This window comes from Petromyzon marinus, chromosome 49 (genome assembly GCF_048934315.1).
Source record: "Petromyzon marinus isolate PM22_M1 ecotype Great Lakes invasive population chromosome 49, UKy_Petmar_22M1.pri1.0, whole genome shotgun sequence".
Lineage (NCBI taxonomy): Eukaryota > Metazoa > Chordata > Hyperoartia > Petromyzontiformes > Petromyzontidae > Petromyzon > Petromyzon marinus.
In genome coordinates, this window is record NC_133715.1 from 4,521,060 (window position 1) to 4,543,639 (window position 22,580).

The following is a 22,580-nucleotide window of genomic DNA, read 5'->3' on the forward strand; positions in this document are numbered from 1 at the left end:
AGCTGTAGCCTCTTAGTTAAATTCATATGTAGCCTATTTTTTTAAAAAAATTTAATTGAAAACGCATTTCTTGAGAACCCCTTGTTGTGTTTAGTTTCCTTGTCATTCCCCCACAACCTCCGATGAGCACGGTAGGCTATGGGCGGTGCGAAGGAAGTTCAACGTTACAGGACATCATGGGCTGACCTGCAGGAATGATATCCCATTGGTACGATTATATCCTGGATGACGTCTGCAGGCATAAACAATTCTTCTCCGGGTGATTCCCATGCAAAAAAACAACATCTCCATTCACTTCAATGAGATTCCTACGGGAATTCTGCCGTAGAAAGATCCCTGTAACAGAATGGGAACACTGCGAATCTAGCCTAGGCTAAGCTTCAACTCGGTCTAGCGACGTGCATACGAAGAGATGACGTTAGTAACTGTTGCACATCAACTTCGCGGTATATTGCAAGTGTGTCTGCTGTTAGCGTCGAAGCAAAACACACCAGGAGCTCGAGACTGTGGGCCTCCGCTGAGCCTAACTTCATTGAACTCCCCCAATTTGTTTGTTCCAAACAGATTTGCATATATTTGGAAGGAAATACAAAAACAAATCATCGCAGCAATATGAATATATATTTATGTATTTAAATGAGGCTGGAATAAATAATCTGGCAGTGCCAGTTTGGCAATTCTGAAAATAATGCGTTCTAATATATGCTCTGGCCAAAAAGTGTTTGTCGATGGTATTACAAAGCATACATTCAGGAGGTGATGTTATTAGCGTGGTATGAATATTGCCTGCACTATTTAAGCAAACAAATGCACGAGCAGTATTAGCTAGCTCCAGTGGTGTTTAGCACACGCGATGCAAACATACAATCGATGGATATCTCTCGCATTGGATACACGCATCACTCAAACCTCTGCTCATTTATAAAAAAAAAAATCAACCGTGCGTTAATTTAGTTTAAAATGTCATTGAGCCGGGCACCAGAGTACGCAGATGTGTGCATGTGGCAGGAGCTGTGTGCACGTGGCAGGAGCTGTGTGCACGTGGCAGGAGGTGTGTGCACGTGGCAGGAGATTTGTACACGTGGCAGGAGATATGTGCACGTGGCAGGAGATTTGTACACGTGCCAGGAAATGTGTGCACGTGGCAGGAGATGTGTGCACGTGGCAGGAGATGTGAGCACGAGGCATGAGATGTGAGCACGTGGCTGGAGATGTGAGCACGTGGCAGCAGATGTGTGCACGTGGCAAGAGATGTGTGCACGTGGCATGAGATGTGTGCACGTGGCAGGAGATGTGTGCACGAGCCAGGAGATGTGTGCACGTGGCAGGAGATGTGTGCACGAGCCAGGAGATGTGTGAACGAGGCAGGAGATGTGTGAACGTGGTAGGAGCTGTGTGCACGTGGCAGGAGATGTGTGCACGTGGCAGGAGATGTGTGCACGAGCCAGGAGATGTGTGAACGAGGCAGGAGATGTGTGAACGTGGTAGGAGATGTGTGCACGTGGCAGGAGATGTGTGCACGTGACACGAGATGTGTGCACGTGGTAGGAGATGTGTGCACGTGGCAAGAGATGTGTGCACGTGGCAGGAGATGTGTGCACGTGGCATGAGATGTGTGCACGTGGCAGGAGATGTGAGCACGTGGCAGGAGATGTGTGCACGTGGCAGGAGATGTGTGCACGTGGCAGGAGATGTGAGCACGTGGCAGGAGATGTGTGCACGTGGCAGGAGATGTGAGTTTTACCTGGTATGATAACAACATATATAGTTTTTTTTATTTGTATACTTTTAAGTGATTTGTTTACCTTTGCAATACTTTGTACTCCTAATGTGTTTTTAATTGTCTGGTGTTGCAACGTTCGCACGTGCCCCTACTGTAGATCTGTGAAAAAGAGCTTCATATCTCCTCGGATTCCTCCAGGAGATGTGTGCAGGGCCCAGATCCCGATCGATTGGAGTATCAGAGGACTGCGAGAGATGGTGTCACCTTGCGGAGGCCTTGATCCAGCAGTGGATTGATCACGGTGGTTTACGATGATGATGATGATGACGGACCATTATATTTTCTACGGTAATTGCACTCACGAGAGTGAATGCATTCGAGTAAGCCGCTCATTTTTTGTGCGCTGCGCTCATTATTTACACAACGCTGGTTTAAGACAAGCCTGCAACTCCCCTTCTGGGAATTGGACATATGGCATGGCAAGTGGCATCTCCCAATTAATTTACACTTTGTACGTACGCACGCGTGTGTCTGTGGGTCCGTCCGGTCCACGTCAGCTTCTCTGCAGTTTCGTCTCGAGTGTTATTTTTGGTGTTTGGATGTAATAGTAGCTGACGATGGGAGCCCTTTCCCCGGTGTCAAGATATTAGGTGCGAAAAAATAATGGATTTAAGTATTTGGCCATTTGCGGACCACCCTTTCCGTCAGCCTGACCTTCATTGTATTCCATTAATTCGGCTCCTGTATATTTCTATGACCAAGACAGCCTTCATTCAGGCTGCAAGTTATTGCAAGAGAGACCTGTCGTGAAGACAGAAAAATAAAGGTCGAGATAGAAAATGTACAAAGCAATACAATCTATAAAAAATAGTTTTCCTACAAAGCAGCAGATAACTTTATACCAACCATTACACGTACACTTATCCGACACTCATACGGACCATAACGATAACATTAACGCCCAATACTAACACTTTGGGCCTAATAAAAACCCAACACTCGTGCAAACCATGCCAGCGTATCCCCCTGCGCAAATGAGTGTCACGTGACACTCATCTCCAATGGTGGCTTGGAGCCAGTGGATTGAAATTACAAATTCCCATGGCTAAGGCCTGTCTCTCCAGGACTTCTCACTAAGTGGTTACCGATCACATCAAGCCTGGTCACAGTAGGCGGTATGGACCGAGTCAACCTCTGAATGGGATCACAACTCACAATTGAGAGTCACAAAGTCACCTGACCAGACATCAGCTGCTGGAACTATCCCTGGCACCGTTTACCCGGCAAAGGTTTGCCGAGTCTCAAGATTCCTCCTTCACGGGGGCCCTGCCAACTCGCAGTAGAACATCTTACCTCTTCAATGGGCCTTACCGGCTGAGGATACAAATTCAAAAGTTGTGCAGCAAGGGGGCAACGTGTTGCTGTGTGCAATCCCCTGCAGATTAGTCTGTAAGCGTTGGGACACGTTTGGCAAACACCGGTTTAGCTATGGGAGACAACTGAAGAACCCGGAGGAAACCGGGATAGAATACAAACGTCACGCAGAAAGCCGCGCGCGTCAGGAATTGGCGGCAGGCAAGTTTTTTTTTTTCTGTGAACTCACTTTTGTTTTTATTTTACAAGGCAAGGCTCCCGTGAGCTATATCGCTCTTTTTCAGAAGCGACCTGGTTCAACGAAGTGGCTTATCATCACGTAACCCCCCCCCCCAAAAAAAAAACCAAACCCCTCTATTATGAACATAAATATCAGCTAAATACTCTAAAGGTGTGTTTCGAAATGTGGAGGAAAAGGATCCGGAGAAAAACTACGCGGCCACGGGGCGAGAGATACACGAACTCCAGGGCGTCAGGGTCGAGCTCGAACATTGGACCTCCTGCATACCAGGCGAGGTAGCTAACACCTTGCCACCGCGGCACCACCCTGCGAGTGTCCACCACTGCACCGCGACCCCCGCGCCTGCGATTGGCGCGGTTCGCGAACGTACTGTGCGAAAGAAGTTCAACATACGTACACCCCGGCCGCCGCCGAACGCTCATGCTGGCGTCAGTCAGTAGCCGTGTCATCGCTGCTGCGATTTCATGCCCCCTCACCTCCCCACCGCCCCCTTTCCCCCCACCCCCCACCCCCCACATCCTCCCACCCCCCCACATCCTCCCACCCCCTACATCCTCCCTCCCCCATCCCGGTCGAGTAAGTCACCCCGGGGGACTATAAAGCATTCCGTTTACGGTTTTCGATCAATTAGCCCACTGCAAGCCTTGTGGTCAAAAGTCCCACACACCAATCACCCCTCTGGCAACAACAGCAATTTCTCCTCTCGACTGTCCTTCTGCGGGCTGCGGAGGCACACAAATGCGAGCGCGAGACAAGAGGTGGGAACAGAGAGAGGGGGGCCATTGAATGTGGTGCAAAAGTGAAATAAAAACTGAATACCGAATTTCTAAAAAAAAAAAAGGCCGCGGCTTTCATATGTACGGCTTTGTCGTCCTAAATCTTTCATTCGTTCGTTTAATTCGGTCGCGTGTTTATTTTTTTGCCTGTAGTTGCTACGATTGAATTGTCCATTTTAAAATTGTTTTACATCCTTTCAATATCACTCCAGGCAAGCCTTGCTGAGTGTCAGAGTCTTATCATTAAGGTCTTACCGAAAGAACCAAAGAGTATGGATTCCTGCAGTCACGAAAGCTTCAAATCAAGGTCTTGCATCTTGGAGAAGAATGTTTGGGCTTGAATTTGAATATTTGAGTGTTAATATTGTGTGCGGAAGTACAACAGAAAAGCCAGAGAAAATCCATGCATTGAAGGCTATTGTTTTTTACCGCACAGAGTAGATGTAAAATGAAGCAGTGTTTGCCTGTCGTACAGTTGGGAGAAGGCTGAACACAGTGCACCTTTCATTCGCATCATTCACATGCACAGGTTTTCCATCCGTCGGATCATTCCTTTGGGTGAAATGCGTTTGTCTTGTGTGACACCATTGCCCAAAAGAGAACCTATAAAAAACACACACAACGCTTAAGATTCAGTTGACTCTTTCCTGGACAATTTATATATATAAATGGGGACAATGTATCGACGACTTCACTCCGTTATTTATCGGACTATACATTTAATTAATTAATCGCTAAAAGTTGTGTGCGTTCAAGCTTTGTGTTTAACCGCTTTTGTTTGCATCATCGTCACCATCATCTTCTTTACTTAGACGCCGTTCCTGAAACACACCTCTTTGCGCACGCAAAAACAGAAAATAACAGCGCTCCTCTTATAGCATCGGTGAATCTGTTGAGAAGTCACCGTCAGATGCACGATGAGGGAAGGGCAATGCTTCCTCTACGACAGACTCGCTCTAAAACCGCCTACAACAGAAAGCTAACCCGAGCTCCCGCAAGGGGACGCTCTCAGTCGCGGGGCAACCGAGGCCTACAACGGGATTTAACTTCGAACAACAGCTTACGTTGCGTGAACACCGCGGCGGCTCGGTGGGCATGCAGGTCAAGCGGGGGGGGGGGGGGGGGGAGCGTTTAGGTACAAAGCAGCAACAGCTTCTGTACAAAAGACACCGAGAGGGGCAGCTGATGAGAGCCATGGGAAATGTGCCGGAGGAACACAGCGGCGCCACCTTGGCTCGACTCTCTGAGCTCCCCCAAAAAGCCATTCTAAAAGCGAAACTACTTAAACTGTTTGTACTTTACACAGGCAAGGCCCACTGAGCTGTGGAGCTCTTTTGTCAAACGCCGACCTGGCCACAAACGATCGCGCAACGAAGTGGCTCATCACGTGGACATTTAAAGCAGCCCAAATTACGATCAGATGCGTGACGTCGATTCTAAATGTGGAAGGAAAAACCGGAGGACCCGGAGAAAAATCCGCGTGACCACAGGGAGAGAGAGAGACACGCAAACTGCAAATATGCAACAGGCGTCAGGGTCGGAATCGAACCCGTGACCTCCTGCACACCAGGCGAGGGAGTTAACATCTCGCCGCAGCCACGCCAATTCCATTTCCAGACCCAGACAACTCCTCCTGCCCCCAGTTCCCTTAAGGTATTTATCACTTCTGAGCTGCAATTTTGAGTCTGCATGGCGAAAGGTAGAAGCAAAAAGGCCATCCCTGGGTTTTCAGAGCGCACGGGTCATCTACGGCCAATGTATCGAGCCATCACGGCGTAAGGAGCCGATCCATCATTCAATTAAGGCCCACGTTTCGATAGCGGATTCCACTTTCGGCGGGGACAACGTGGCGGGGGTGTGTGCGGAGCCGGGCACCTCGCGGCGTAAACCGAGGTTTATGAATCAATTCCCATTTCAAAAGGAGCCGCTGAAGTCAAAGTAGGATTTAGTAGTTGGGAATTCAACACCAATCAGAAGCTGTCTGTCTTACTGATGGTCTGGCCCTGCCTGCCTGTCTTACCGCTTCATCTCATCACTGCTCCCGTCGCCTTCCTCTGCAAACTCCGAGTCCTGCCGTGGTAAGTGCGCTTCCCAAGTTGCCCAAAGTGTTGCCACCCACCTTTAGCCGAGCAAAGTGTTTCCTTGCTCGACCTATGACACGAACGAAGATGAGCGGATCATGCCTCCGTCATGCGCCCGTCTCTCCACGGCGAAAGAAAAAAAAAACTTGAGACACAACCCAACGGTCGTACGGCCTTCTGGGAATGCATAATTGTCAGCACCGCAACAGTCGATTCAACGAAGCGTTGCACCTAGGCTGACGCAGAATTACACGGTACATAGCGGTGATTCAATCCAGCCCGTCTCTGCCGATGAGACGCTGTTTTAATTTTGATTTAAAGCTTTCATGACTGCAGGGATTAATATTCTTGGTTCTTTCGGTAAAGTCACGTAGAAGGGAAACAATAAAATAATAAAAATATAAAACAATACAATTCTCACGACGTTTCGACTGCAACACAAGCAATCATCATCAGGTGTGAAAAACCACAGCAAGAAAAAATAGAAAAAAGTGGCCAAATTTTTCTTGCTGTGGTTTTCACACCTGATGATGATTGCTTGTGTTGCAGCCGAAACGTCGTGTTTATTTTATTGTTTCATATTTTTATTATTTAATGTTTCCCTTCTACCTGACTTTACCGAAAGAACCAAGAATATGAGACGCTGTTTGTTGAAAACCGGTGCAGAGCTTGCTTGTATCGAATCAGCACTGTTGCAACGATGCACTTCAACAGTGCTGGGGGGGGGGGGGGGGGGCGTTGGGTTGGGCAAGAAATGGAGTTTAACGCATCGGAGTCTTTCACGACCAATATCATCCACGATAGAGGTTTTTTTTTCGTGGTTAGGTCGCGTAAATAATACAAAAATATATAAAACAATTTACTTTTACGTGAAGAGACAGATCTCGGGAGATGTATGGTCCGCTTATCTATTTTGTCTTCTGCATTCTCCACGATATGACGTAACGTTGTTATTTTATGTCGCACAAAGGGCATCTGACTCCTCTTTATAAATGGAGCCACGGTGGAAGCGAGGAAATTAAAATGCCAGCTTCTATCTACGAGCGATGAATCGGCATGAATTTAAGTACCTCTGCAATTTGTACTTGCATACTTTATTCATATTCATTTTTTATTGATCATGATTTGCTTACCTCTTCCCTATTTTGCACTCCTAATATTTTTTCTGTGCATTGTGTTGTTGTAACTTGCTGCTACTGGACAGCTGTGAAAAAGAGCTTCACAGCTCATCGGATTAATAAACATTCGGATTCATGAGGTCGCACTCATTACACACAAAGTGCTTGCTACAAATGAACCACAATACCTTGTTGATCTCGTCAAGGAGCATAAATCATCACTTGAACTCCGGTCATACTCGCAGCAGCAAGCGGCTTTTGGCGAGCCATCGAAAAAGACGGCGTTCACCGCATCGCACGCTTTGAGATGCGCTTCTGCGGCCGTCTGGAACACTCTTCCTTCGGATATTAGGAAGCCACTGGAACTATGCACTTTTGAATCTAGATTGTAAACTCCTTTTTTTTAGAACTGCTTGTTGCGTTTAGTTTGTTGTATTTCCACCGCACCTCCGATTAGCGCGGTTGTCTATGTACAGTGTGAAAGAAGTTCAACATACACACAGGGAGGGAGGGAGCGGGGGGGGGGGGGAGTTAACCAGGACCAGCTGCTCGCAAGTTGAACACAATGCTCCAATCCCCTACAAAGTCACGACGCATCGTCCCCCCCCCCCCGACACCCGCCACCCTCCCACAGGAGGTGTACTGGCAACCGGTACAGACGCGGCGGGTAAGCCGTGACCACGGGGCTTAGTCCGCGAGCCGAATCCACGAGCCGCGTCCGCGAGACCTGACTTGCGAGACGAGTCCGTTGATGCTCACGTGAGCTCAACCCGTAATGGGGAACACGGGCGGTTCTGGCGAGCGCGTTGGGGATAACATTTGTTAAAGTTTAACAAAAAAGACATTTTAATTAAAGTGCGGCAATGGCACTCAGGAGTAATTAAATCTGCACGATATTTATTCTCTGGACAATATTAATCATTTCCTGCACAGTTGCAGAGACAATTGAATTAGTTGCTGCCGACTAAGTTCAAAGTTGAGAAAAGCACACGCGCAAAGTGTGGTTGCATAGTGGGATCCCCCCCCCGCCCACCATCCTCCAACCACCCCCCCCACCATCCCCCAACCACCCCCACCACTCCCTCCCCACCATCACCCCCCCACCACCACTCCCACATCACCACCCCCCCACCAGCCCCAACCCACCATCCCCCACGAAACCCCCTCCCACCCACGCAATTCTATAAGTTATCTGTGACCATTGAATTCACGTGTGGATTTTTTGTCGTCTCACTTGAATCGTTATTTTCACCGTAATGCTGCTCACGTACGTTCCGGCCTCGTTCGCTCTCAATTATCCATTCTATTTATCATAAAAGCAAATTACTATAAGAGCGTGTAAAGCGGCGTAAAATTTAAATGGAATTCACGTGCAATTCAATCCGTGTAACCGAGCGCGAGCGTCAACTCGAGTCGATTAATATCGGCACAGCCCCCCTGCCTCTCGCTCGTCCGGCCCCTCGATTCAGACACGAGCCCCACCGCTGATCGACAATGCGCCGACATCGCCGGAGCCAAGCGGGGAAAGCTGGAGAGACGAGTGCAACGAATCGGGCGTTGCTCCCCGGTATTCGGGAAACGGCTCGAGAGAGAGAGACAAACACTGACGCCTCGTGGACGTCTTGCCCCTGATTGTTTATGTAATTTTGCGCATCGTCACGGCCTTAAGTCCTGGTATTCAGCAAAAACATAATGGGGAAAAAAAGAGAGAAAGAGACGCTGCTGCTGGGTTCAGCCTGTCCAGCGCACAGCAATTGTCCCGTACGTTAGAAGAGAAAAATAAATAGAGTAGGGGAGAACAAAAACAAGTTTCAATTCACACCGAGACATGGCAGCTCCGGGGCCAGCCTCAATTTCAACTCGAATTGCTTTGTCCCAAGATGCAGCCAACTTTGCCTGCAAAGTTCTGTAGACACCTGGACACTTTGGACAGAGCTTTCGTTTTTTTTTTTACCGCATGGCCATGCTACTACTATTACTACTACCGTTGCACACGTTTGTACCCGTCACAAAAGAACCGATGAACCATTGTTTAGATGAAGGTGACGTTCCAATTTTATTTTACGTCCACGTACGGCTGATGGCGACGAAGAGCAACAGCTGCGATGTTATGCTGAGGTGGTGCGAGTCATTCGGTGTGACGATGCCTCCTCCTTCGTGTTTGTGAATCGGCCTGTTGAGTCGTTACACGTACGCAGAATCGTTACATCCCATGCAGATGAAGTGTTTGAATAGACCTGTGCAATATTCACTTAAATAAAAAATGCGTAATAAAATACGAATGAAAAAGAACATGTAAGATATTTACCATCATAACTCAATTCGTTTTAATCGCCAGGGTTACTGTTACCATGAACTTTGCTCACCAATTTATCCAGCTATGTCAGGGACTCGGTCCACCAGACAGACTGTTTCACCCCCCCCTCCATACTGCAGGTCATACCACACTCACACTCACTCACCCACTCGCTGACTCACCCACCCAGCCACTCAGTCACTCACTTGCCCACTAACACACTCACTCACTTACCCACTCACACACCCACTCACTCACTGACTCACACACTCACCCAACTCACTAACTCACCCACCAACTCAACAACTCACTGACTCACCCACCCACCCACTCGGGCCACTCACTCATTCACCCACTCACTCCCCTACACACTCACCCACTCACTCACTCACCAACTCACTGACTCACCCATCCACCCATTGGGGCCACTCATTCACCCACTCACTCAGCCACTCAACCACCCACTAAGCCGCTCACTCACCGATTCACTCATTCGAGCCAAGTCACAACTATTTGCTTCATCCCTCGCACTGCTCCACGTTGTAATTCCCCCCCCCCACCACCAAGATCTCATAACCTTGCTCGATTCAATCGATGTAGTCATCCTTCCCCTTCTCGATGACACACTCAATCGCGTTGTTTGTTGCTTCTTACTCGGCCCCGAGACTTTAAATTAAACATTTCCACCCGGGCGAAGTTAAAGAGTTTTGTTTTTGTTTCAACGAAACTTAGTTTGACTTTAAGCTCTTGACATATTTACTAGTTTCCTAATCTGCACATGAATGCAGGCGTCCTGGCCGTCAGAGAGACAAGGGCTGCAGGACTCCGGACGCGGGGAGCCCGCCCGCTGGGGGAACGGCGCTCCGCTAATAAAGCAGTCGAGCGAGACGCAGGATTCACCGACTCCAGCACGACCCCCCCCACCATCCCCCAACCCTCGCCGCCACCGCCTCCAAAGCCCCCGTCCCCTGTCCCCCACGTGACCAATTCCAGACAAAAGAGCCAACAAATTTGCGCTGTTAAGGGAGTTCTAAGGGTGCATGGCACTGTGGCTGCGACTTAGGCTACCTGGAAGATTCATTGTTATGATTAAAAAATGGACTAGGCTACCTGGCAGACTCATTGTTATGATAAAACAATGGCCTAGGCTACCTCACAGCCTCATGGTTATGATTGAATGGACTAACTGGCAGACTTATTGATAAGTGAGAACATGTACTTAGCTACCTGGCAGACTCATTATTATGATTAAACAATAGCCGAGGCTACCTGTTAGACAGACGACTCATTGTAATGATGAAACAAAATTCCAATTATAATCCCTTGTCAGAGTAAATTCAGCCTCCTCAACCCTCTAGGGTCGTAGATCGAGCACCATGCTATTGGAAGCGAACAACGGACGGTGCATGTATATCAGACAGGTCCCTGCCATGGGAATGTACAATTTCCATTTCTGGGTAAGGGTCGCGAAAAGAAATGTGGATTTCCCCATTGCTCATCAGAGCAGGGAGATGCTCTAAGAATTGACTGTGACCTGGCTTTGGTAGTTTGGCTGTTTGTAACTCGTTGTTTATTTCTCAGCACTGGGCCAAGGCTAATCCGTTACACAGTTAAAGCCGTTCAGGAAAGAAAAAAAAACCACCCATATTAACAAACGGTAACGTGCCAGGCCACCATCACAGACAGAGGCTCAGATGGACAAATCAACAGCACACCCAGCTGCTACGTACCACAAATAGTATTTTTTTACTTTTCACACATGCCTTACGCATTGATTAAATGCTGCCCCACTTATATTTCAGTTTTATGTGAACAAAAACAACTCTTAAAGAATGGCGAGCAACGCGGCATTCCATGCATCTATTTTGTTGCTTATTTATTTATCATGCACGAGCATTTCGCTGGGACTTTATCAGCGGCTTCAGAGGCACGCTGGCCAGACAAACGCACACAAGCCTCATGCAAAATTCAACAAAGGGAGGAGCCGCCCCCACAACCCAACCCTTCCCCGCCCCACCCGCACACCCTTTTTTCCATGTAAATAAAACATTAAATGGAATGAAAAATTCACCGACGCCGACACGCCGGGTGAAAACACGGCGGGGGGCGGGGGGGGGGGGGCAGGTGCCTCACGGTCAGCGCTCGGTGGCCACCCTGCGCCCCCCTCCCCTACTCGGGGTCACCCTGCGCCCCCCCCCACTCGGGGCCACCCTGCGCCCCCCCCCCCCACTCGGGGTCACCCTGCGCCCCCCCCTACTCAGGGTCACCCTGCGCCCCCCCCCTACTCGGGGTCACCCTGCGCCCCCCCCCCCACTCGGGGTCACCCTGCGCACCCCACCCCGCTCGAGGTTACCCTGCGCCCCCCCCCCTCGGGGTCACCCTGCACCCCGCCCCCCCCGCTCGGGGTCACCCTGCGCCCCCCCCCCCCACTCACCATCACCTCTCCCCCCCGCAGGTTAAGTGCAGCGTCTGAGCACCGCCAAGGTCATGGGTTCAAGTCATCGTGGCCACAGAAGCCTAAGGGCGTCTGGGTTCAAGCCCAGGTGCTGTGTGGGTGCAGTTCAGAGATTATCGAGCTGGGCTACGAACTCGGTCCCGTGAATTGTATTCCTGGTCATGGATAATTGTAGCGATGTACGGTTGGCTGAATCATCCTTGGGTTCTGCTACGTTGACTCCTCCTTTACGAAATACTTAATTGTGCAGACGACAACAATGGGGGACAACGTTGGCTGACCACCGTGCTGGCCACTCTGCTGCCCCTTTGTCTGTCACGCTGGCTCTGGGAGGTGCTCAGAACTTTCCCGTAAGGCCAAACTGCGACCTTCTATACGTAACAAATGACTTGGCGATTACCTGCCTTCGCAGTAGTGCACAGGCACGGCACATTACATTCAACACATTTGTCAAAAAACGCTTCCTCCTTTTAACGAAGTGTTAACGATGAAAGTGAAGAGTTTTTTTTTTGTTATTTGCCTATGCGTGTCTGGTTATGTGTGTGCGGGAAGTGGTAGTGTAGCGGTTAGCGCATTGCGCTACGAACCTGGCGACCCGATTTCGATTCCCGCTAATGGCCACCACCAGTGAGGATTATCTCAACCATTCCTGGGCCTCCCCTAGGTCGACTCAACCTCAAATTAGTACCTGGTGTAATGTGTAAACATTGCCACTCGGGAGACAAAGGGGGCCCCGGCGTGGTGCTGACAACCCACCACCTTCGTGTGTTGTGCCAGCCTTCATAGGTGATCGCTAACAGCACTTGCCCCAACAAAACTTAATCTGCTCAGACTATATGGCGGATCTTCATCTTTGTTTGTGTGTGCACGTGCATCTCTTCTTTCACGAGAATGAAGCTTTTGTCAGTTCATTAAATCACCGAATCTCCGAGGTCATGAGTTCAAGCAGCAAGTCCGGGTACTGGCTCCCTCTAAATTTCGATAACGCGAGATGTCCGAGGTTCAAGCTCCTGGTTGACCATGCACGCACGCTAATGAACGATGTATTTAAAAAAAAAAACTGGCTGCGCCCACCTTGAGAAAGTACGGGGCGCTTTAACAAAATGTTAACACTTACAATGGGACTATCGTTTTTAATGGAAAGATAACGGATAATACACTGCAACATGATGAACAAAAAATTATGTTAATAGCTTCAAAAAGTCAAAGAGTCTCCACTTGTTCGCCATTATTGTCCACACGTGGCCTGGAATCTTCTCCAGGTAGTCTCCGGAGGCACGTTTCTTGGAGGTATTGTTGCAAATTCTCTGAAGCGTTAACTTTATTCTTGAAGGCACCCTGTATTCTCGTGCGTCAACATCAGAACGCTGGTGGTGTTGATGGTGGCGTCTGCCAGGCACTCGCATTGACCCATACAATATGGGGTCGGCCCGGTAAGATCCTACCATTCAAGGTCACCTCAAAGTTAGTATTATTATTATTATTATTATGACACTTGTTGACTGCAGAGTAATACCCCCCGGGGTTTACATTTGGGATGTGCTCCTGAAAGGTGCGACTATCGGAACGACGTCAATGAAAGCGATTTCACAGGGTAGGCGGTGGTGGAGGCGAAGGCTGAGAGGCGACGGACATTGAGAAAGGACGGACGACGCTGTGTGTGGGGTTGAGGCGATGCCAATCGGGCCGTGGTGTTAATCATGAAGCGACGACGTGCTTGCCAAGTGACGACGGGCTTGCGAAGCGACGTGAACAAAAAAAACCGGGGGAGACGTAAATCGGGGTGTTACTGCATTGGACAATCGAGAAAATTCTAAGAATTCTGCAAACGCGCGTTCGATTGGCTATAGTTTCCAGGCTTCACGGGCAATTTTCTTCAAAATCATTGCATGTAGCTGCCATCGACGTGCTGGGACCACTCTGTCCTCATTTAATCTGAGCCTATAAAAAAATACTCAAGTTTAAGTGTCAATGTCATTGTACAACACAAGTGCTATTTGCTATTACTTTTTTCCCCTCTGTAATTGTGGAACGCTTTGATGTTGTCTGGCGGCCGAATAGCCCCCCACCCCCTCCGCTTCCCTCCTTGTCAAAAGAGCTTCTTAGATCGACGGGCTTTTCTCAATGTGGAAGACACTCCTGGGTTCGTCTGATGATTCTGTTTACCCAGGAAAGCCTCAATCACAGCCTCAATAATCGATTTCAAGAGATCCCCACCAATTGTTTTCAGATTCGAGGGTAATGCCGCTGTGCGTGATGCCAATTGGGTAGTTTGCAGGTAATCTTTCAGCATTGGGATGTTTCGCCAATACCGCTTACATTGGAGGTGTTTTGTTTGCTGTTCACCTAACCCGGTGAGGTAACTGCTACTATCGTGAAATACGGTGACCGCTGTTGTGTGCACGTGATTAAATCACACGCTCATATTCACACAGATGCTAAATTGCGGTTTGTGATAAATATTAATGCGATAATAAATCTCTTTTAATTCGAGGTCATTTATCCGAAGGAGTCGTACTTTATTGCATCGATGGAGTTCTCTCGTGGCCATGAAATCAGGAATTAATGACATTTAAAGCCATGCGGCTGGGTTGATAATAAGTACCATCTGGTGGGAAAGTCAACACTCATCACCATACAGAAGAGACTAGGACTCGGCCACAGAAATGTGAAATTCTTCGCCGCCGGCTCAGGCGCGTCAGCAGAGACACGCGCCACCCAGCGCTCAATCAAGCGATCGGGGGAGACACTTTTTGTCTCTAAATTAGGAGCATGGCCGTTATGATAACGACCGTGGCTGCCTTTCAATCGGGCGGTGGAAAACGGATAACGAGCGCGCACGGTAATGGGTGGCTGCGTCCGTGGCCTGATGACGGTGTCATGACGTCTTGCTGGCGCTGCTGGTGGTGATGAACAATGCCCGCGCGCTGTCGTTTGGTGTGTGTGTGTGTCTCCGTCCACTCCGGTTTGAGCCAGGTGTTAGGGTTTCCCGTAGACATCGCGTTAGATGCTAGGCGTTAGTGCTCAGTGTTAAATCTGATTTTCTCAGAGGGCGTCACTTGACACACCGCAGGCTCGGACTCCATTGAACCTCCACCCATGCGCCGGGAACCCACCAATACATAAACTTAGCAATAATTTAATTATTTAATTAATAGGTGTGGGTGGGGGACCCCAAACATTGCCGCCCCCCCCCCCATCCACCCCCCACCTTCCACCACGTGTACGTGTAAATTAAATTATTGTTCAGTTTCTGGGTGCCCGGACACAGGGACGGAGTTCAATCGTATCCGAGCCGGAGCATGTCGGTGACCGCCATGTGAAGAACAGGAATAACTGCGGCCGATAGTCACCTCCAAAATGTTGAAATGGCTTCTCCCGTGCTCCTCCGACTAAACTAAACAAAAAAAATAATTTGACCAGGTAAGGCCCACTGAGCTACAGGTATATGCTCTTTTTCAGAAGTGACCTGGCCACAAATGACACCTCAACCAAGTGGCTCATCGTGCGAACATTTATAGCAGCCAAATACTCTCGACCGCACGTCGATTCGAAATGTGGCGGGGAAAACCCAAGGACCTGGAGAAAAATCCACGCAACCACGGGGAGATCGAGAGAAAGAGAGAAATGCAAACTCTGCCTGAGCATCACAGCCCACTGAACTCCGGATGATCATCAGAGGATCCTTAGAGGACACGACCCGAAGTCAACCAGAGCGCCAGATCAATTCACCAAGTTACCAGAGCAACGTTGACCCACGTCGTTGCAGAGTTTTGAATACGTTCAGAAGGAGAGACGTAAAAATCCCTCTTGAATCCCAGCCGCCTCCCGCAAGACAGTCCCCGGTAAAGATTTCCGATTGTATTAAACCTATTGAGCCATTTTTATTTTACCAGGCAAGGCCCACTGATACAGAAGCGTGACCAGGCCATTTCAGTTAGAACACAGGAGAGTTTCACACTCGCGTATAGAAAGTAAGCGGCCTGTTGGGGGGGGGGGGAGGAAGGGGAAATAAATATAAAAATACGCCATCCTTGATTCCTTTGGGAACACAGTCAGAGTCGGGGTTCCAGCGCGTTCTGGAGAGATGTTAACTACATTTTATGGTATACAGGAGGTCGTGGGTTCGATTTCGACCCTGACGCCTGCTGTATATTTGGATTTTGCATGTTTCGCCCGTGGTTGCGTGGATTTTTCTCCAGGTCCTCCGGTTTTTTCGTCCACATTTAGAATCAACACGTGTTTAGAACGTTTGGCCACTACAAATTTCAACATGATAAACCACTTCCGTTAAGCCATCATTTGTGGCCCAGGTCGCTTCTGAAAAAGATCGATATAGCTCAGTGGGGGCCTTATAACTGGCAAAACAGAAATATAATAATAGGGTTTTTACCCTTTTTTTCTGGCAACAAAACTGAAACCTTTTTTTTAAACCTTTTTCAGTTTTGTTGCCAGAAAAAAGGGGGAAAACCTCTATTATTGTTACATTTTGGTACTGGCAAAGGAGGTCTAATGAAAACAGAAATAGTTTCGTTTTATTTCCACCACTGCCAAATAGCTGTGATGTAGCCGGGATGCCGCCTCACCGCGGTGAAGAATCACGACCCCGTGCGCTACCAGCGGGCAAACGAGCCGGGTCAGCGTGGCGTCCGCAATATCCGGCTAAAAACCTTCCGCTAAAAACCTTCCGCCGTCCGGACGCTCGCGCACGGCAGTGAGTCTCTCCCAACTCCCCCCCCCACCCCACCAGGCACGTTCCTAGACGGTGCTATGGCGGCGCGTGCCTCAATGTCACACTTTAATGTCGCTAAATTCTTCTCGTCGTTAATGAAGCTTGAAATTCATATCGGGCAGCCCGGCGACGAGGCAGCGGCGGGTGTTTCGGCTTAAAAATAACTCCCGCGTTTTTGTTTTGTTGTTGTTGCATCGTTCCATTTAACGCAGCATTAGGAAACCAGGATTGGTTGCGCGCGCCTGCCTGTCATGCAGCATTGTGAGTCGGTGGGCAGTGCAGGTTGTTATCGCGTTATACCGAGACTTTCCATTCCGTCGCCTCAATGGCCAACGCCACCCTCCCCATTGCTCTGCACGGCTTTGATGCGCCAAGGAGACGATGGTGGCCCCTCCGTCAACCGCTTTAGAACAGCAACCGATCGCTGTGCCACACACCTCCCCTCCACAAGTAGAGAATTAAAGACAACCCACAGGGCGTGATTGCAGCCCACCTGAACCAGACAATGGAACCACCGCATAGTGAACAACTGCATCCTCCGACCGCTCTCCGGCAGACTGAGCGGCATTGGTCGCAGCTACTCCCGAAGCTATCGCATGGCTCACAGACTTAAACGTGGACGTGTGATCCTTGGACGTACTTGCCATATGCTAGAGGAAGCATGGCCGATAAATGGCAGTCGTGTGGGTGAGTTGAAGACATATCTGACCCGCCCATACTGGACATCTGTGAAAAAGAGCTTCATAGCTCATCAGATTCCTCCAGTCTAAACAAAGATTCTGATTCCGATATCTGTTTTATTCACTCATACGTGCGGGTTTTCTCGAGGCACTCCAGTTTCCTCCCATGCACACATATAGTAATGAATAATGAGGCTAAGTCTCCAATCAGAGTGATGTCAACTGCATTTATATTTACTATGTTTTCAATACCCCACGTCGTACACCATTCTCAAACGAGAAGCAAGAACAAATATTCGCCATGCCCTGTCCCTGTTCGCTGATGAATGGCCACTCTCTGAAATATTGTAAGATATCATCAAATAGAAAAAAATACATACGAAATATTTTCTTTCGAGATTCATAACGATGCTTGTGACGTTTTTGTAAATCAGTACTTAAAAGATAAAATTGGGTAAAAACATCAAGCATGACGCTCTTCAATTTATATTTTGATTTCAACTGGCTGGTCATGGCCATGAGTAAAAATCCCCGTTGGGTGTTTACTGAGGACATCAAATATCTGGGTCATTGCAATGATCGCTGCTGTGTGGGAAGTCAGTCAGGAGTTGTTTTGCTGCGAAGAGATGGACACGTGCCCTGGGAAATGTGGAATTTCCACCAGTGGTTTAGGACTACAAATAACAGATTTCTTCTCAATTGTAAATTCTAGTTTGTGAATGAATGTGATAGTGGAACATTTTTGTTGTGTTTTTCTATACTTCTGATAACACAGTTCCACGTGTTTTTCAATGTACTTTTTGGCAATGTCTCATGTAAAAAACCCATCTTGTAACGCAAAGGCTTCTGATTTAAAGACTTAAATATTATTTGTTCAATGCGGCTGCGTAGACCAGCATTGCTTCCTGCCACCAGTGGCTAAGCAAAAGTTCCTAATGCTCCCAGCCACCCGTACGTTTGGTTTTCACTTAGTTGAACGTGTTACAACTGTTTATGTGCATTAATTATTCCACTTGTTTACGCAAGAAATGCTTCCTTGGGTCTCAAGAATATTTTCAGTCGGATCCCTGCCCATTTTTCTTTACAGTAGGGAGCGGGGGGGGGGGGGGGGTCGATATTGCTGTGCGTAATCTAATCGAGTAACATGCAGGGTACACTTTCAGCATTTGGGATGTTTTGCTAAACACAAGTTTCATCGTGTTTATTGTTTCAGCCACGAGAGGAAACCGGAGAACTCGCAGGAAAGCCATGCACCACACCACACAGAAAGGCACCCGAGTTAAGAGTCGAACCTAGGCCCTTATTGTAATGAGGCACGAGTGTGGCCACTGCCAGCAGCTGTAATGGCTACAAACGTACCGACTTACGATGGCGAGATGTTCACTACCTCGCCTGGTATACAGGAGGTCGTGGGTTCGATCCTGACCCTGCTGCATTTTTTGGAGTTTGCGTGTCGCTCTCCCCATCGTCGCGTGGATTTTTCTCCAGGTGCCCAAGTTTTCCCTCCACGTTTATAACGAACTTGCGTTTAGAGTATTTGTCCGCTTTCAATTTCCACACGATAAGCCACTTCGTTGAGCTATCATTTGTGATAGCCAGGTCACTTCTGAAAATAGCTACAGAGCTCAGCGGGGCCTAACCTGGTAGAAACCCTCTGCGGAGCACAAAAGAGCAGCATCCAGTATTGGGGCGATAGCCCAGTTTACGAAGTGACTCCTATTGACGTGGGTCTTGGACGTTTTCTTTCGAGGCCCCTTTTTCTTCGCTTTTGACGCCGCGAGGCTCTGCTGAGCTACGGGGAATGGAAACGACGGTTCCCGTGACCCAAACCCTCCAGACGGTCCCCTGCTTGTTTACGCCAACGCTGATCGGGCGCCTACTATCAGTTTCCTGATGGCCTAATTGTTTCTGTATCTCGGTGGCGCATGGTTGATTGGTAAATGTGCCCAGATCAGCAGAAACATAATAACGGTGGCGGGCGGGGGGGGGGGTGGGGGGGGAGAGACCCAAGGCTTGCACACAAAGCCCACGCTAGTACCGTGCATTAAGCAATCCTGAGTGAGAGGTTAAAAAAATAAAACTCTTTCAATGCATGACTGTATGGATGCGAATTGATCGCCATAATGGACTACATTTATTTAACCGTCCGTCATAATCTAATACCCGTGTTTTACCGGGAAACGCAAATTGGACAAAAAAAAAAACTCAATACTGTAAATGCAAGCGGCGCGCGTGTGCGCGCGTGTGATTCTGCGCGTGTCTCTAAACATAGGTGCACGTATCAGTTTGCGAGCGGTGGCGAGGCGGTTTGCACCCGGCGCTGTGACCCCGTGGCCTGGGGTCAATGCCTCGGCCGTGCATTTCAGCGGTACGTGATTTATGAACTTGTCTAACCGCCTCACCCTCCCCCCTTGTTACCACTAAGTAGACTCAGCCTCAAACGAGCAACTGGAACGATACAGTCTGCCAGCCAGCCATGCTCTTGGTCTTATCATCCCCTTTGTCTACGTGCTGGGCTACAAAAATTGCCCCGATGGTCTAGAGCAGTGGCTCATAACCTTTGCTGCAGCCTGCACCCCCCCTTTGATTCTCAATCGTATTTTTATATATATAATGTTAATAAATAACATAGGCTTGATGAAACAGAGTAGTTGTAACTTAACGTGCCCGTGCTTAATTTGTTTTTTCGATGATTTACCTTCTAAAAAAATCCGGCCACGTCTCGCACCCCCAGGGGGTGCGAGGCGGTGCGAGATGCACCCCAGGTTAAGAAGAACCACTGCTCTAGAGCGTTAAATGGGGGTGGTCGGGGTGGAGGGGGTCTTTTATTATCATATAAGGTGGAAGATGAGATGGTTAGAAGCAGCTGTTTGCACTGCGGTCGTGGCTGTCGAAGCCAAAACGTGGAACACGTCGAGAGACGGTTCTCAAAAGCTTCGCTCATCGGCTGCCGGCATCCAAAGGCATCCCAAGGCATCCCAATGTATCCCCACGGGGGCCACTCCCCCGGTAAACCCCCAGTGCTCGCTCGACACCATCCTCCTGGAAAGGAAGGGCCTTTTTGACACATCTTGCGGTGCATGGCTAAACCTCTCCAAGTACACGGACCGAGAGCCGAGTATCCCAGGGATTCGTTCTCCGCCGGTTAACACATTTAAATTTTAGAGCACTGGTATGCAAATGTTAGATAAAGGGCAAGGGCTATGCCACAGTGGCGGTCAGTGCATCCAGGAGGTGCCCAGCAGCCTTGCCATCGCTGTGCTGACGTTGTGCCCTCTCATTAATAATAATACAAAAAAACACGCAGCAATACGGAATAATGACATTTTCAACCGCGAACGCACCGCCGCTGAACGTATGCTCACTCTCGCGGTTGGTCACCTCCAAGTCGTCCCCAACAGTGCTGTCCTCGTCAGCACAGCTCCAATCCTTAAACCAATTTCACCCCCACTCCACGTGCCCCAACCCACGTGACACCCCCTCCCACGTGCCCCCCCCAACCCCCACGCGCCCCACCACGCCCCCCCCCACATGCCCCCCTTCCCACGTGCCCCCCTCCCACGTGCCCCCTCCCACCAGTTGCCGCTGTTGTTCGCCGCGCCGGAATCGGAATCCGCATGCCCCTTCCCCGCGCCCTCAAGCGAAGCCACTCAGCAAAAAATGGTCGTGTTGAAGCCCACAGGGTAAATGTTAAATGAATAACAACGTTACATATGTCAATTACACGTTTTAAATATATATTTATAAACCATATATATTAAATCTTGGTTGGTCGTTGATCCAGCCCATCATTCCTCCAGGGTCAACAAAATAAGTACCACTTTGTGGATAGGTCCAATAGTGGTTGTCAAATGAATAGACTCGCCCCCCGCCGCCCTCCAACAGGAATGTTGAATTTCCACCACGAGTTGTACAAAGGATATTTGTACCTACCACCTCAATGCCCATTCGAGCAGTAACAGTGGCTATGTACGCATGTATGTTGAACTTCTTTCGCACCGTACGTAGCCAACCGTGCTAATGGAACTACGGCAGCATGACATGACATATGTGTACCTGTACCTGTAGGTTTCAATTTCAACAAACGCACACACACATTTGTTAAGGTATATCGTAACGCTGTTGGTGAGGCCATATCTGAACCTATGCCCACGCACATTTTAACGAATGGGAAAACGGTTAACATTCTTCCCTGTGCAAAATCTAAAAAGAGATCAAGTCCTTTTGTTAAATTTGCGTAATGTGGCATCAGGATAGAAATTTGCCTTTGCACGTCATACGACAAACACATGACCTGACCCAGGATTCACAAACATCGTCCTACCAATGGTAAACTGTACACAGGGTGGCCCAAAAGTCAGCACACATAGGCTTATAAGACTGGCATTCTTTCAGTTAATATTGCATCGATTAAGATAATTAATGTCTGTTTTTCTTCGTCTGTTGCAGATGACACTTTTCAGAATGGAAAGAAAATTGACTGAATTGAGACAAAGCACAATTGATGAATGTTCAAAGATGACACGTGTGTAATCTTAAAAAAAAAGTCCAAACATTTCAAAAAGGAATTTATAAATGCATCAGTGTAAATGGAAGTCTATTTAAACAATTGTTAAAACAAAATAAATAACCCTATTTGTCATTTTTAAAAAACAAAATATACATAATGACCCAATGTGTCCTGACTTTTAGGCCTCTCTGCATATGCAAATGATACATACATAACTTACCGTTGTACTTACCAATCTCTTTCTCACATAGTGGCAGCAGCAGCAGAAAATGATGGACGTTGAACTTCTTTCGCACCGTACGTAGCAAACCGTGCTAATCAGAGGCGCGGGCAATTGTATTGATCTCTCATAGGCTGTCCCTAAAACAATGTGTGCCAGGATTCAGGCCTCGTGCGTCGGATGTGTCGGAGAGGACTCACCAAAGATGCTGGTGGCGTGGGGACTCTTGGATAAAGGCTGCAGCTCGTTCGCGCCCCAAGCGTAGGTCTTGTAGTTGCCCCACGCAAACTTCATCATCTGAAAGACAAAGACACCGTCTCGTTTTTAACTCAAAACAGTTGTACTCATCTTAGGCCCTGGGCTTGGATTCGAAT

General features: G+C 48.6%; 1 protein-coding gene across 2 annotated transcripts in view; it reads right to left on the minus strand.

Annotated features, from left to right (window-relative positions):
* Nucleotides 1-22,580, minus strand: part of LOC116952930 (mannosyl-oligosaccharide 1,2-alpha-mannosidase IA-like) — a 443,203-nt gene that overhangs the window by 277,698 nt on the left and 142,925 nt on the right. For both annotated transcript variants that reach the window (XM_032972670.2, XM_076074611.1), the window contains exon 3: nucleotides 22,407-22,503. In XM_032972670.2, the coding sequence (XP_032828561.2) occupies nucleotides 22,407-22,503 (97 nt within the window). The remainder of the gene's footprint in view (nucleotides 1-22,406; nucleotides 22,504-22,580) is intronic.